The sequence below is a fragment of the Notamacropus eugenii genome, chromosome 5, assembly GCF_028372415.1.
Source record: "Notamacropus eugenii isolate mMacEug1 chromosome 5, mMacEug1.pri_v2, whole genome shotgun sequence".
NCBI lineage: Eukaryota > Metazoa > Chordata > Mammalia > Diprotodontia > Macropodidae > Notamacropus > Notamacropus eugenii.
In genome coordinates, this window is record NC_092876.1 from 339,091,505 (window position 1) to 339,106,457 (window position 14,953).

Sequence of the window (14,953 nt, forward strand, 5' to 3'; positions counted from 1 at the left end):
TTGTACCAATGACTTCAGGTCATTGGGCAATGGTGTTTTTCCTGTCCCTGGAAAATTACAGACACATTCTACTGCTCTCTAGGGCAGGTCTTGCCAGCTCAGGATACTAATCAAAGCCCCAAAGTCAGAGTATGTTATTAATAGCCACCAAAGTTAGATTGTTTGTAGACCTAAAAACTATCCCTTAAGGAGAAACCCCTTGGGGTGCTGTGTCATTTAACTCTAGTCTATCTGTGCTAAATGCCCTTTCTGACTCTTAGACACTACCATTTGAAGTATTGATTGAGCATTTACTCTGAGACAAGCACCCTACTAGATTAACTGAAGAACATGGAGTTGTATTTAAATAGACTTAAGGATTTCTGTCTTCATCCAAGCGACCCAAGACTGTGTTGGTTTAATAAAGGCCAAAGTAACGAGATGGTATGTTACAGTGGTAAGCAAGCTAGTCTTAGATTCAAGAAGATATGGGTCCAAATTCCACCTCAGACACTAATAAATCATGTGGCCCTGGGTAAATTACTTAATTTCTTTGATCCTCAATTTCCTCATCTTTAAAATGGGGGTGATAATGCCCACAGTATCTACCTCATGGAGTTGTTATGGGACTCAAAAGAGGAAATGGATACAAAATATCTCACAAACTTCAACTATATCTACATGGCAATAATTATAATTTATAATTTACAGTTGCTTTGTGTCTCAGTTTCTATCTCTGAAAAAATGAGTGCAAGACTGAATGGTACAGGGCAGCTAGGGGCAAAGTGAATAAAGCACCAGTCTTAGAGTCAGGAGGACCTGAGTTAAAATCCAGCCTCAGACACTTGACACTTACTAGCTGTGTGACCCTGGGCAAGTCAAGCAACCCTCACAAAACAAAACAAAACAGACTGTATGGCACCTAGGATCCTTTCTGGTTTTTAACCTTCTATGAGTAACAAGCCACAAATTAGTCTCCTAGAGATTCCAAAGTTGGGGAATATAGCTTGTTGAGGAGACTAATTGATCAGGGAATATTCAGAGAAAGGATAAAGTTGACTCCGTGTAGCCTAAAGCACGTATGCAGAGATGTCCCACAACCCTAGAGAATCCCTAGTCTAACCCTAGTGGAATGAAATCAGCTGCCTAAGGTCAAACAGGTAAGCAGATGTACTGCTGAGATTAGGACTCAGGTATCCTGACTCCCAGTTCAGGTACCTCTCTAGTACACTTCACACAGACTCTCCCAATGATTTCTTTGAATACTATTCATAAAGATGTATTGCAGAAGTTATACTCTCTCTCTCTCTCTCTCTCTCTCTCTCTCTATATATATATATATATATATATATATATATATATATATATATATATATAGGATCTCTTGTTTACCAAGTATCTAATTTATTTTAAGATGTTTCTATTGAAATTACTCTAAAATGTTAATGTTATTTTAAAACATTTATTTTCTGATAACTTCATATGGTATATGCAGTTTGTAAGAAAACAGAAAAACTATGTCAATGCCAAGTCTAACCATTGAGTCATAATAGCCAAATACGTATTCATTTTGTACAAATCCAATGTGACTTCGGCCTTTTCCTCCTTTCCAATATGGCCCCTTAGCTTCCCTCAAGCGCCATCTCCTATAGGATATATACTACCTCCTTCCCCCTAGTTTAAATTCTCTCACCCTTCTCCAGTTATCTTTCCTTTACCTGTGGGAATGTAATACACTTTCTTCTTTCCCTCCCCAGTAGAATGTAAGGTCCCTGAGGGCAGGAGTTGTTTTTCCTTCTGTCTTCATATTCTTAGCACTTAATATGGTACATGGTAGGAATATAATAAATGGTGGTTAAATTTAATTTAGTTGAGTTGGTATTTGGAAAAATTATGAAACAATTTAGCCTTTTAATTTAATCACTACATTCAACTTTATTAAACTATCTCAATATTCAGTCTACATCTACATTTAAAAAGACTCAATAAAATGTTTATTGAGGATGGCTAACCAGTACCTGGAATATGTCTCCATATTTTGATTATAATTCACTCTTACCATCACCTAGTTTCTTTCATAGGCAGCCTGGTTGATTTTTAAGCCTTCTTCTCATTTTCACAGAAGGATGATCCATTCTTTCTTTTTAAAGTGTAAATCTCATTGACTTTTTTTTTAAGTATTATTGTCACTTTTAAATGATCTTCTCCCACCTCTCCCACAAATGGAACCATTTTGACTCTGACTAAATCTTTCATAATGTCTCTCTACTCACACACATCCCTTTTCTTGTCTAGACTATTTGAATAGGCTTTTAATTGGCCTTGAAGCCTCAAGTCTCTGCTTCCTGCAAACCACGCTCCACACAGCTGCAGAAGTGATGCTCCTAAAACAAAGGTTTAATCATGGCATCTCCTTATCCATTAAACTACTGTGGTTCCCTATGATTTCTAGGATCAATGACAAAGTCTTGCTTGGCATTGTATTTAAGGCTCTTCACAGCTTAGCCCCTTCTGGTTTTCTTACATTTTATTCCCTTCCATGAAATCTATGCTCCAACTATACTGTTCTTCAAATGTGGCATTTTACCTCCTGATTCCATGCCTTTCCATGGGCAGGGATCTCATAGCTGTAATGATCTCCCTTCTCATGACCGTCTTTCAGTTTTCCTGGCTCCCTTCAAGACTCAGTTGAAATCCTACCTCCTGTAGGAGGCATTTCCAAGTCACAATGTTCCCCACTCCCCCTACATCCTCATTTTAGTGTCTGCCCTCACAGACTATTTTACATCACATATGCATATATAGAAACATACACATCTATGCACACATGCACACATATGTACATATATATGTATCTATATGTAACATATACATATATTACACATGTAAGATTTTTCTGTATTGAGCTGGAGGGCAGGTACAGTGTTTTTCAGGGCAGTGAGCTGTCACAGTGGATAGAGCACAGGCCATGGAGTCAGGAAGACCTGAGTTCAAATACCACCTTAGATATTAACTGTAGGACTCTGGGCAAGTCATTTAACCCTGTTTGTCTCAGTTTCCTCATCTATAAAATGAACTGGAAAAGGAGACAGCAAATCCGTACAGTATCTTTGCCAAGAGTACTCCAAATGGGGTCATGAAGACTGAAGGCTGAAACAATTCAAAAACAACACAGTGTTTTTGCCTTTTTTTCTCTCTCCAACGCTTAGCGCAGTGGCTGGTCCATATAAGTACTTAATAAATATTTGTTGATTGACAAAGAAGAAAAATTTGGCTATGTATGAAAACATATTACTCAAGCTGCATCCTCTCTGCCAAAAATAAAAGGGTATGTTCCGCTGTCATTGCTCTGGGGTCAAGATTACCTGTCTGTTCTCTCCTCTCAAATGCCACAGTGAGTGCAATCTGTGTAAGGTGGCAGTGTAGTTTAGTGGGCTAAACCCCTGGGATGAACATCAAGAGATCTGGGTTCTAATCTGAACTTTGTCATAGTCTAGCTGAATGATTTGGGGCAAGTCAATTCACGTGTGTGTGTGTGTGTGTGTATCTATCTATCTATGTGTGTATTATATGTACATTGTATGTATTATATATATTCACTTGTGTGTGTGTATATATAGAGAGAGAGAGAAATTGAGAAAGATAACAATAATAGCAGAACATATACAGAGCACTTTAAAGTTCAAAAGTGTTTTTCTCACAAAACCCCTGAGAAGCAGACAGTGCCATCTTCTGAACGTATTTCACAGAAGAGCCATACCTGTCCATTCTGTATTATAGAGGTGTCAAAAACAAACCAACCCCTGCTGACTGACAGGTGCAAGAGTGCTTTGTAAACCGAGTCCTGTGGAGACAAACGGGCCTTATTCCCATTATGATTCCTCCTGCCCCTAGCTCTGACCCCAGCTATAAGGCTGCCCTGGGTCCTACCTGAGGCCTGGACCTCCATGATGTACTGGTGCAGATCCTGGCCCTGCTGGATGACTTCAAAGGTCATGTTGTTCATGGCCAGCTTCCTCTCCGTGTGTCGCTGTAACCGCTGCTCTGCCAGAGTCAAGTCCTCAGTGTTGAAGTCATTCATTTGTCTCAGCAGGTCCTCATTCCAGGCATCCAGCTCAGCCGTCACCTTTGGGGAAAGCACCATCCGTATAATTTATAATGGTGAACAGGGATGGTGGAACCTTAGAGACAAAATAACAGCTCTAATAATAGCTGGTGTTTAGGTAGCAGCCCAAGATTTACAAGGAGCACCACATACATTGTTGGTGCTCACAACCACCCAGGGAGGTGGTTGCTATTTCTAGATGAAGAAATGGAGGATAGGAGTGGTTAAGTGACTTGCTTAGAGTCACACAGGTAGTAAATGCCTGACGTTGAATTTGAACTCAGGTCTTCCTGACTCCTGGGCAGCTAGGTGGCACAAGGGAAAGAGTGCCTGGCCAGAAGTCAGAAAAACTCATCTTTGTGAGTTCAAATTCGGCCTCACATTTACTAGCTGTGTGATCCTGGGCAAGTCACTGAACCCTGCCTGCCTCTGCTTCTTCATCTGTAAAATGAGCTGGAGAAGGCAATGCAAAACACTCTAGTGTCTCTGCCAAGAAAGCCCTGAACGGAACCCTGAAGAGTTGAACATGACAGAACAACAACTTCTTGACTCCTGGTCCAGCACTGTACCACTATACCACCAGCTGCCTCTGAGGATACCTGTCTTGATCCTTTCTCAGCTCCTTGACCTCCATACTCAACTGGTAATGACCTTTCCCTTCGGACGTCACACAGTGCTTTTCTTGGTACTTCTCTAATAAATTAATTAATTTAAAAGTATTGATTAGACACTAACTATGTACCGGTACTATATTCAACACTGGGGATACAAATACAAAAAGCAAAGCAGTCCCTTCCCTCAAGAGGCTGACTTTCTAAAAGGGGAAAACAACACACATTAGAGAGTGGTGTCCATGGATGGGTGTTGTAGATCAAGACACTAGTGGAAGTGGAAAGGTTTGACTCAACTTCACAGACCTACAACAGCAAGAGGGACTGTTGGGAGTTAAGAAACAATGAAGCCAAGCTTGAATAGTTTTGAGTTAATTTTATTTCTCTAAGTGGACTGTTCTGGGACATAGATATGGGTCCTTTGGAAAAGAAGGACATAAAATCAATTTAAAGATTTTGGCAGGGAGCTCCTGAGACCCCAGGGAACTTCCTTGCTGATTGCTTTTAAAATGTCAGTGAGCCTCATCTCTCAAATATAGAAAGAACTGAGTCAAATTTAGATTACAAGTCATTCCCCAATTGATAGATGGTCAAAGGTAGTTTTCAGAAGAAGAAATCAAAGCTATCCATAATCATATGAAAAATACTCTAAATCACTATTTATTAGAAAAATGTGAATTAAAACAACTCTGAGATACTATCTCAACCTATCAGATTAGTTAATATGACAGAAAAGGAAAATGACAAATGTTTTGGGGGATATGGAAAAATTGGAACACTAGTGCACTATGAATGAAGCTAGGAACTGGTCCAACAATTCTGGATAGCAATTTGGAACTATGCGAAAAGGGCTACACAACTGTGTATATCCTTTGACCAAGAAATTCCACTCCTAGATCTGGATCTCAACGAGATTGAAGGAAGAAGAAAGGGACCCATTTGTACAAAAATATTTAAAGCAGCAATTTTTGTGTTGACAAAAATTTGGAAATTGAGAGGATGTCTATCAATTGGGGAATCGATGAGCAAGCTATGGTATATGATGGTGATGGAATACTATCCTACTACAAAGAAATAATGAGCAAGATTCTTTCAGAAAAACCTGAAAAGACTTACGTGAAATGATGCAAAGTGAAATGAGCAGAACCAGGAGAACATTTTGCACAATAACAGTAATATTGTATGATCATCAATTGTGAATGACTTAGCTATTCCAAGCAATGTAGAGATCCAAGATAATTCCAAAGGACCTATGATGAACAAATGCTATCCATTTCCAGAGAAATAGCTAATGGAATATGAATGCAGGTCAAGTCATACTGCTTTTTAACTTTTTGGGGGGCGTCTGTGTTTTTTCCTACCACAATATAACCAGTATGAAAATATGTTTTGCTTGATAGAACACATACAATCTATATCAAATTGGTTACTTTCTCAATAAAAGGGAAGGGAAAGGAGGACGGGATAGAATTTGGAACTCAAAATCATTTTAAAAAAAGGTTAAAATTGTTTTTACAAGTAATTGGGAAAAATAAAATATTAAAAATTAAAATTAAATTGCCAATGACTTTTATTTACCCATTCCTTTCTGTATATCTTTTTGCTACCCTGGAAAGTGCTTTTACTTGGGAATAATTGGACAGGTTTTTTAGTAAGGGAATTTTTTTGTCTGGACCCTCAATCACTGTATGATTCACTATACTAGATTTGGAACCACAACAGACAAGGGGTGATTTAGTGTTTCATTTTCCTGGCTGGAGAGTAGCATATGGATCTGAAGAGAAATACAAATGATGAAGACAAGACAAAGGAAGGAGCCGGAGAGTCAGATCCAGTGAGAGGCAGAGGCAGCATGTAACCCCGAGGAAGGAAGACATCATACCCTGCACATGGGTGTGCTTATCTGCACTGGTGTCTAATTCCTCTATTAGACTGTCAGTCCTTAGAAGGCAGAAACCATGTCTTAATTTAACTTTCACGGTAGCATAGATTAAAAGTTGGAAGGGACCTCATAGATAATCCATCCCAACACCCTAATTTTTATAGATGGGGAAACTGAAGGCCAGAAAAGTTATATATGATGTCCCAGAGATTATAGAGGTTAGACATCCCTGTTGAATTCCCATTTTAAAATTCTGTAGTCATTCTTCTTTCCACGGCACCACATACAGTCTCAACGTCTAGTCCCAGGCTTGCTCTGCTAAATAAATGTTTATTTCATTACACTGAATTATCATAAGGTGACAGAAACACAATAAAAAGTCACCAGAAAAACTCATAAAGCAAAGTGATCCGAGGTCACTTGGTATGCACCTTTATAAGCCCTGAGAATATTATTCTATTTTCATCATATTTATAGAACAGTACAGTAATTGCTAATCATAATGCTGACCTTGAGTCATCAAGAAAAGGTTAAAATACATATTTAAGAGGGAGATAAACTTGTAATTTTAGGAGGATTTCCATCTATAAATGTTTACACTAAAATAAGTGTTGGTGTTTAAAAGGGTAAACTCTCAATTGTCTAGAAAATATGACTTTTCCAAACAACTCCTTCCCCAGCCGGGGCTCTGATGGCTGTGATTTTAGAGCATTGTTTACTGAAGGTACTAATGACACTAATGAAGAGATAAAAGACCTTAGTTCAAACAAATAAGTGGTAAGAGCTGGGAACAGAAATATCAACGTTGTTCCAGCTAATGAATTTGCTAATTAGTCTTCCCTTCGGACTTTAGTCCTTAACCCCCTCCTATGTCTTTCACTAGAAGGTTTCCTGGGAGCCGGAACTCCATCTTGTGTTCTTTTCTATACGCAGCTGGCCCTTTGTACTATGAACATAATAGGCGTGGAAATGCATCTTGAATGAATTAAAAAAATTATTTTATAATCGCATAGCATTTTAAACATTTTTTTCAAGGTATCTTCGCTTCTACTGTCTCATTTTATCCTTGCAACCACTCTGTAGGGTTTCATTGTGGTTACTGTGGCAGGTATGTTGGATCCATTTTACTGGTGAGCAAACTGAGGCATGGAAAGATTGAGGGAAATTCCTAAACTAGTTAATTCACAACAAGTTAAAGGAAGGAACAGAGCTCCTGCCTCTCGGCCAATACCAGTGCAACAATGGGGTCATGACACAGTCCACACTAGACCATTACCTACCTAGCCAAGAGAGAATCCTAGGCCCTTGGCATGGGCACAAACGATGTACCGAGGGACAAAGAAATAGAAAAACAGGTAGAGACAGCTGGGGAAAACAGGTGTAAAAGAAGAGGGAATAGGAATTTTTGTATCTCATGCAAATAGGGCAAACATTACCAGTTGGGGCAGGTGAATTCACTGGAGTGGGGATGTTAATCAAGGGAGGAATTTGCCCGGGTATACCATCTTAGTAATTTCTTGCTTCAGCTATTTGTTCTTGTTAACAGGATAATTAACTCTATTGTTTCTGTGCTGCTAAGGACCACAAGTGATGTTAATATCCTATAAATTTGGCACCCTGGTACAAAGCTCCAGTTGGCCTACCCTAGTTAACTCTTTTAGTCAGATTTCACATGGAGCTCAGATATGAGATCTTGCACTAGGTATTAATTCAGAAAAATGAGGTGAAAAAACTCAGCTACATGCATGTCACAGAGGTGGACCTTACTACAACACAAATGTTGTATTCCAGGGCTGCCCTGCCAATAGAGCAGAAGTCAGGCAGGATGATGCACATAGCATTCCCTGCTTTTCTAGGATGCTTCCCACTTTTAGCAGGAAAAGGCATCTGTTACTAAGGATAATACAATCAGAGTTTAATAAGGAATTCAGTCACATGAGAGAAACCTATAAGTTATCACTCACCAATCTATAGCACATTGTTTTCCAATGTGCTTTCCCTATATTTTCCATGAAAAAAAAAGTTTGTACAAGTATTGTTTCCTTTATGTGGCAAAAAAAAACCCTTTTCTTCCTAGAGTTAAGGTTACTTGTCCTATGAAGGTCACAGAGCTAGCCAAGATTAGAATCCAGGTCTTCTGTCTCCAAGTCAAGAGCCCCTTCTTTTCCATGAAGCTGCGTCTCTAAACATCCCTAATCTAACAAATGATCAAAGTTTAATACAAATTTGTATGAATCTACTGAATAATAGTCATGGAGTCTAATGTTGAAAATAATCATAATGAGATCAAGCATTTAAATAGTGCTTTAAGGTTCATAAAGTTCTTTACAAATACTACCTTATTTGATCCTCATATGGCCTTAAGGTAGATGTTATTATCATAATCTTACTGATGGAGAAATAAGACTGTTTAAATAACTGGCCCACAGTCTCACAGAGAGTAAAGCATCTGAAGCAGGATTCACACTCAGGTCTTTTTAATCCTAACATCAGTGGTCTATCTACAATGGCATCTAGCAGCAGAAAATGAAGAAAGGTGAATAGGAATCACTTATCTTCCATCTTTCTTTCTGTTACTCTTTTTAATTTCCATGATATTAAGGCAATTAGTTGGCAGAGTAGACAGAGCTCTGAGCTTGGAATCAGGAAATCTTAGCTCAGATCTGGTCTCAGACACTTACTAGCTGGGTGACCCTGGGCAGGTCACTTAAACTTGTTTGCCTCACCTTCCTCATCTATAAAATTAACTGGAGAAGGAAATGGTAAACCACTCCAGTATCTTTGCCAAGAAAACCCCAAATGGGATCACAAAGAATCAGGACTGAAAATGAAAATGACTCAAGTTGAAAAGTTTGTCTTTTCTCCTGAAGGTACCTGAGAATCAATGGAGATTTTTAAGTAAGAAAGTGGCATGATCAGACTTTTACCCTAAGAGGATGAATTTAGTGGCTTCGTGGTGAATAGATTGCTGTTCTTCAATGCTAGTGCCTTCCCTCTGTGGATTATCTTTAATTTATCCTAATGAGATCTTGTCAGTTCATAGTTTACAGGCTTCCCCCTCATTAGACTCCTCCTTGAGAGAAGAGACTGGCTTTTGTCTTTCTTTTTCTCCCTAGGACTTAGCACAGTGCCTGGCATCCAGTAGGTATTTAATAAGTGCTGGTTGCCCTTGTAGATTGGAGAGGAGGGATCAGTTAGGAGCCCATTACAATAACCCAGGTGAGGAGTAAAAAAGTCTGGATATAACCAAGTGGGTAGAGAGGGGGTAACTGATGTGGGAGATGTAGATGTTGTAGAAGTTGTAGATGCAGAATTGGCAAGATTTGGCTGATAGAACATGGGTAGGGGGGATAGGGTGAGGGAAAGTCATTCCTAAGTCACAACCCTGGGGGACTAGATGAACAGCATTGCCTTAACAAAATTAGAGAAGTATGGAGGACGGACGAAGTTCTGGAGGTAGAGAATGAATTCCCTGTTGGACAGATGTCATATATTTCTGCATTCCTGAGTCAGTATCTTTTTAAGAGAATGGGAAGAAGAACTCTCTTAGCATCTTGCACCCAATGATGCCCTTCCCTGATATTTGGCATAGAATCTTCCATTCCTTTGCTCAAGTCGAAATGGAATGCAAAATGTAGTCTCCAGGAAATGTTGCTTCTTCTATTCTACTTGGAAGGAATTTGGTCAGGACAGAAATTAGGGTCTGAATCATGTGAGCGGATAATGAAACACAAGATATCCACAGGGCATTCAACTTTCAATCAACCTACTTTGCTTTTTTCTTTCCACTCAATTAGCTCTAAATAATCCCTACCTCAGTTGCTGGCCCACTCAGACCCTTTCCTGGCTCCAGTGGCCTACCTCTCCCTCCCATTTGTTAGTTAATTGGGGCGCCGTTTCAAAAGTGGTGACCTTGTTGAAAGGAACGTTGGAAGCATTTCTGTTCCAACAATTACCTGCCCAAGAGTTACAGTCATCATGGAAATCAGAGAAAAGAAGGGATTTAGAGAGAAAGCTGGAGGAAGAGCTTTGCTCTCATAATGAGAAGCCAGCTTGATTTCTGTAGGAAAATAAGGGCTGCTGTAAAAAGCTTAAGCCCATGAAGCCTCCTGTTCTGTTGCCAACAGCATCCCCAAGGGGAAAGAGAAAATATTGTACTGATGACCTCAAGGAACAACCTACGATGACTCCCACCTCCCTTTCCTGGGCCATAATCAATAATTCAGAGCCTTTCATCTTCTAAAGCGAGTGTCAATTATTTCCTCTTAGATGCCATGCCTTGCATTTGCCCACAATAAAACTCACTTGCCACTTTTCTACCCACCTGAACGCATTTGTTAGCTCTTTCTGAGGCCGATATCCATTAGCTGAATTTTTTACTGCCCAACAATTGTTTTGTGTAATTGGCAGATGGAGATTTCATTGTGTATTGCCTCCTCAAAATGGAGGGGTTTGGAGAAAGAATACACAGGGGAAGAAAATACAATGCAATGTAATCTAATCAAATCTAATATGCGCATATATTATATATAGGGTCAAATCCCATTACAATGAACACCAAATGATTCCACTGTATTTTAATGTCACTGAACTGAATATATTATTTGAAATAAGCAAATCATTTGAATGTGAAGATATTTTCAATGTATCAAAAGTATTTTTTTTTTAAAAGATGAAAAAGGTTATGGTGTTTCTAGGAAGCACTGAATTAGGAAAAGCAAAAAAAAAAATCCAAATATCCCACACTCAAAGGGAAATTTTCTATTAAATGAAGACAGTCAATGTAGAAGGAAACTGAATATCAGGCTGCCCCAGACAATGTTGTTTCAAAATAGTCCAAGAGAGGACTTGGATTCAAATCCTACCCTCAGTTTCCTCATCTGTCAAATGAGCTAGAGAAGAAAATGTAAATGCTCCAGTATCTTTGCCAAGAAAACCCCAACTGGGGTCGTGAAGAATCAGATGTAACTGAAATGATTAAACAGCAGCAACAACTACACAAATGGATTGGATTGCATCTGAAGTTCCCTTCATCTCTAGATTTATGGTTCTACGAATATCATTAATGTATTATAATTAGAACTCCCAGCTCAGTTATACTATTGGGTCAACATTGATATTTTGCTTATGTAATTAAACATATCCACCTCACCCCAACCATCTTCCTGTGGTCCTGACCCTCCGGCTTGTGAGAGCCTAATTAAAAGTTAGGTAGGAAAGTCTAGTTGTCTGAAGGGCTGATTAGGCCCAGGAAAAAGTTAACCAGTTAGGCATGTTTCAGAAGCTCATTGGTCAGGCTGATTGCAAAGCAGAAATACTTTTAGGTACCCTGATTGTCTTAAGTTTGACTGTCTGATTTTAGGAGAATTCTTTTCCTCCTAAATGTACTAATGGTGTTCTCTTTAGTGCTGGGGGGCAGATCTCAAATCAATGAGGGCAGCCACCAAGAGGCAGATTTAGACTCCTCCTAAGGGAGGAATAAAGGGGAAAAAAACCCTCCACAATCAGCTATTCAGAAAGTAGCATGGGCTGCTTTGACAGTTCTTAATGCCTAGGCTGAGGGACCTTGGCTCAGGCATGTGCAGAGGTATAGATGGAATGAGGTGGCCACTGAGGGCTTCATCAACTCCAAGACTCCATGGGAAAATTATGTGAAAGAAATGTTCTCAGGACTCTCATAGTCTGAGTTGTATATGGGAAGGGAGGGAGAGAAAAGAAGGAGGCAGAGTCAGAAAACCTAAATACAGTGCTAGTAGATAACCTGCAGGCTCCAGGGTCACAGTGACAGTGAAGTAGAGTACTGAGTCATTTGGCTAAGCTGAGTTATCCAGAAATAATGACTGTATATTATGTAGTAAGAAAGAAGCCTTGGGCCAAGCACAAATATTCATTCTTCCTCTTTTTACATCAAGGAGGACCCATCATCTAATCCTTTTTATATCTTATACATATATAGTTACTGCATTCTGTTCCTTCCCCCACCCCTACTATAAGGGTAGGGACTGTATTTTTGTCTTTCTTTACATCCCCAGTGCTTTGTACAATACCTTGCACATAGTAGGCACTTAATAAATGCTTATTGACTGACTGAATCCCTCATTGGAGGAACTCCAAGCTTCCCCAACTTGACAGCAAAGACAGCTAGTCCAACTGAATTTATAATAAATTTGGAAGAGGAGGAGATGGCAGGGGGGATATATACAATGGAACCTGAATCTGCTGGCAATGGACTCTCTGGATAAAATATTCCTTAAGATTTAAAAAAAAAATTCTTCACAATAGTCTGGAGAGCTAGGCCACTTTGTTATCACCATTTAATACGTAAAGAAACAGGCTCAAAGACTTCCAGTGGTCTGCCCATGGTCACATGGCTAATCAATGAGAGAACCAAGATTTGAACCTTGTGACTCCCCTTAGAGTCCAGAAGATCTGTGTTTAAATCTTGCCTTAGATACTTCCTCGCTGTGTGAGTCTAGGCAAGTCACTTAATTCTGTTTGCCTCAGTTTCCTCATCTATAAAATGAGCTAGAGAAGGAAATGGCAACCCACAGTTATCTCTGCCAAGAAAACCCCAACTGGGCCCACGAAGAGTTGGATATGAATGAAAAAAAGGAACCACAAAATCAACTGTGACTCTAAGTTCAGTATTCTTTGCATTATTCCACATTGTTCTGGAAGCACAAACACCATAGCAAGGCAAAAGAATTGTGACTGGTGACAACTAACCATAGCCCAGCGCTTCACAGATCTGTGATTTAATGGCTATAGTTCTCCTCTTCAACGCTGAAGACTGCAGCTCCTTTCTGCCTCAGTAGACAGATGATCTTTGTGACCTGCTATGGCCAAGAAACTTCACCCAGCAGTCAACTTGGTGGTGAGTCTGTGTGAACTTAGCTAAGCTGATCATAGGATCATAGACTTAGATATGGAGGGGACTTCAGAGAAGATCTCGTCCAGCCTCCTCATGTCACAGATGGGGAAACTGAGGCCCAGTAAGGTAAATGATTTGACTAAACTTTTGTTATTGTTTAGTTGTATCAGTCATGTCTGACTCTTCATGAGATCTCATTTGGGGTTTTCTTGGCAAAGATACTGGAGTGGTTTGCCATTTCCTTCTCCAGCTCATTTGACAGATGAGGAAACTGAGGCAAACAGAGTTAAGTGACTTGTCCAGGGTCACACAGTTAGTAAATATTGAAGGCCAGATTTGAAGTCAGGTCTTCCTGACTCTAGACCTGATGCTCTATCCACTGTGCCACCTAGCTGCTCATAGTAGAAATATGCTTCCCCAATTTCTTCCACCTATTTTCCAGGAAAGCCTAGATGCTACGTAGATTATCCTATTCATATCCCATAAGATATGAAGCAATGCACACCACTAATGCTTATCAACTTCCCTTACGATGGTCCAAGGAAAAAATTTTTAGAAAGTTCCATGTTTGGAATAAGAATGTGGACCACACAATTTTGATCTGTTCCCAATAGACTTAGAAATTATTGAGTCTTTTTTTATGGTCAACTTATTTCTATGATTTCCTCCTTCATCTTCATCTTATTTATCACCAAATATGGATACTACCAAATGATAGATGGGACCAGGCTGCAATCACAAAATGTTATGGAACACATAGGTTTGGAAAGGATCTTGAGATGATCTCATCTATTGTCCTGTTTTTGGGCAGGGTCCCAGAGAGATGAGAAATCAATTTGGCTTTCCAAAGCTCTCCACATAAGAGCTTTCTATAACCTCAGTCACCCATGTCTGTGTTTGACAGTTCCTACTCGATGAAAGCTGTTTTTTTTTTCTTCATAGCTAAGCCGAAACCTTCATACTACCTCAATAATTCATTCCTTTTGTCTCCTCCTTAATGGAGGTGGGGAGCTAGGTCAGGAGAGGGGAACCTGTGACCTTGAGGCCACATGTGTTTGGGTTCAGCCAAAGGGCCATGCTTGAGGACCTACCAGGCCATGTGTGTTTGGGTTCAGTCAAAGGACTATGGACCTAGAGAGTTAAGAGGTGGCCTCAAGGCTGCAGGTTCTCCACCCCTGAGCTAGGTCATTGGTTAAGCTTTTGGTCCCTTCTAAGCTAGTTCAAATTTCCTGGTCTAGATGCATCACTTAGCCAGGTGCTGAGGGAAATTACAGATATGATCTCCCAGTCACTATCATATTCTGACCCAATGGAAAAAAAAATCTTCTCTAAAGCACCCTTGGTGAATAACCATGCAACTTCTACTTGAACACTTACAGTAATGGAGACCTCAGAAGACCTAAAGACACTGCCAGTTCCATGACTGGGTAGCTCTAAATGTTGAAAAGATTTTCCTTCTGTTGAGCCATGGTCTGCATCTCACAACTTTCACCCACTGGTGCTGC

At 39.7% G+C, this 14,953-nt stretch overlaps 1 protein-coding gene across 6 annotated transcripts in view; it reads right to left on the reverse strand.

Annotated features, from left to right (window-relative positions):
* Nucleotides 1-14,953, reverse strand: part of KALRN (kalirin RhoGEF kinase) — a 963,226-nt gene that overhangs the window by 388,836 nt on the left and 559,437 nt on the right. For all 6 annotated transcript variants that reach the window (XM_072616710.1, XM_072616706.1, XM_072616705.1 and 3 more), the window contains exon 14: nucleotides 3,910-4,105. In XM_072616710.1, coding sequence (XP_072472811.1) covers nucleotides 3,910-4,105 — 196 coding nt within the window. The remainder of the gene's footprint in view (nucleotides 1-3,909; nucleotides 4,106-14,953) is intronic.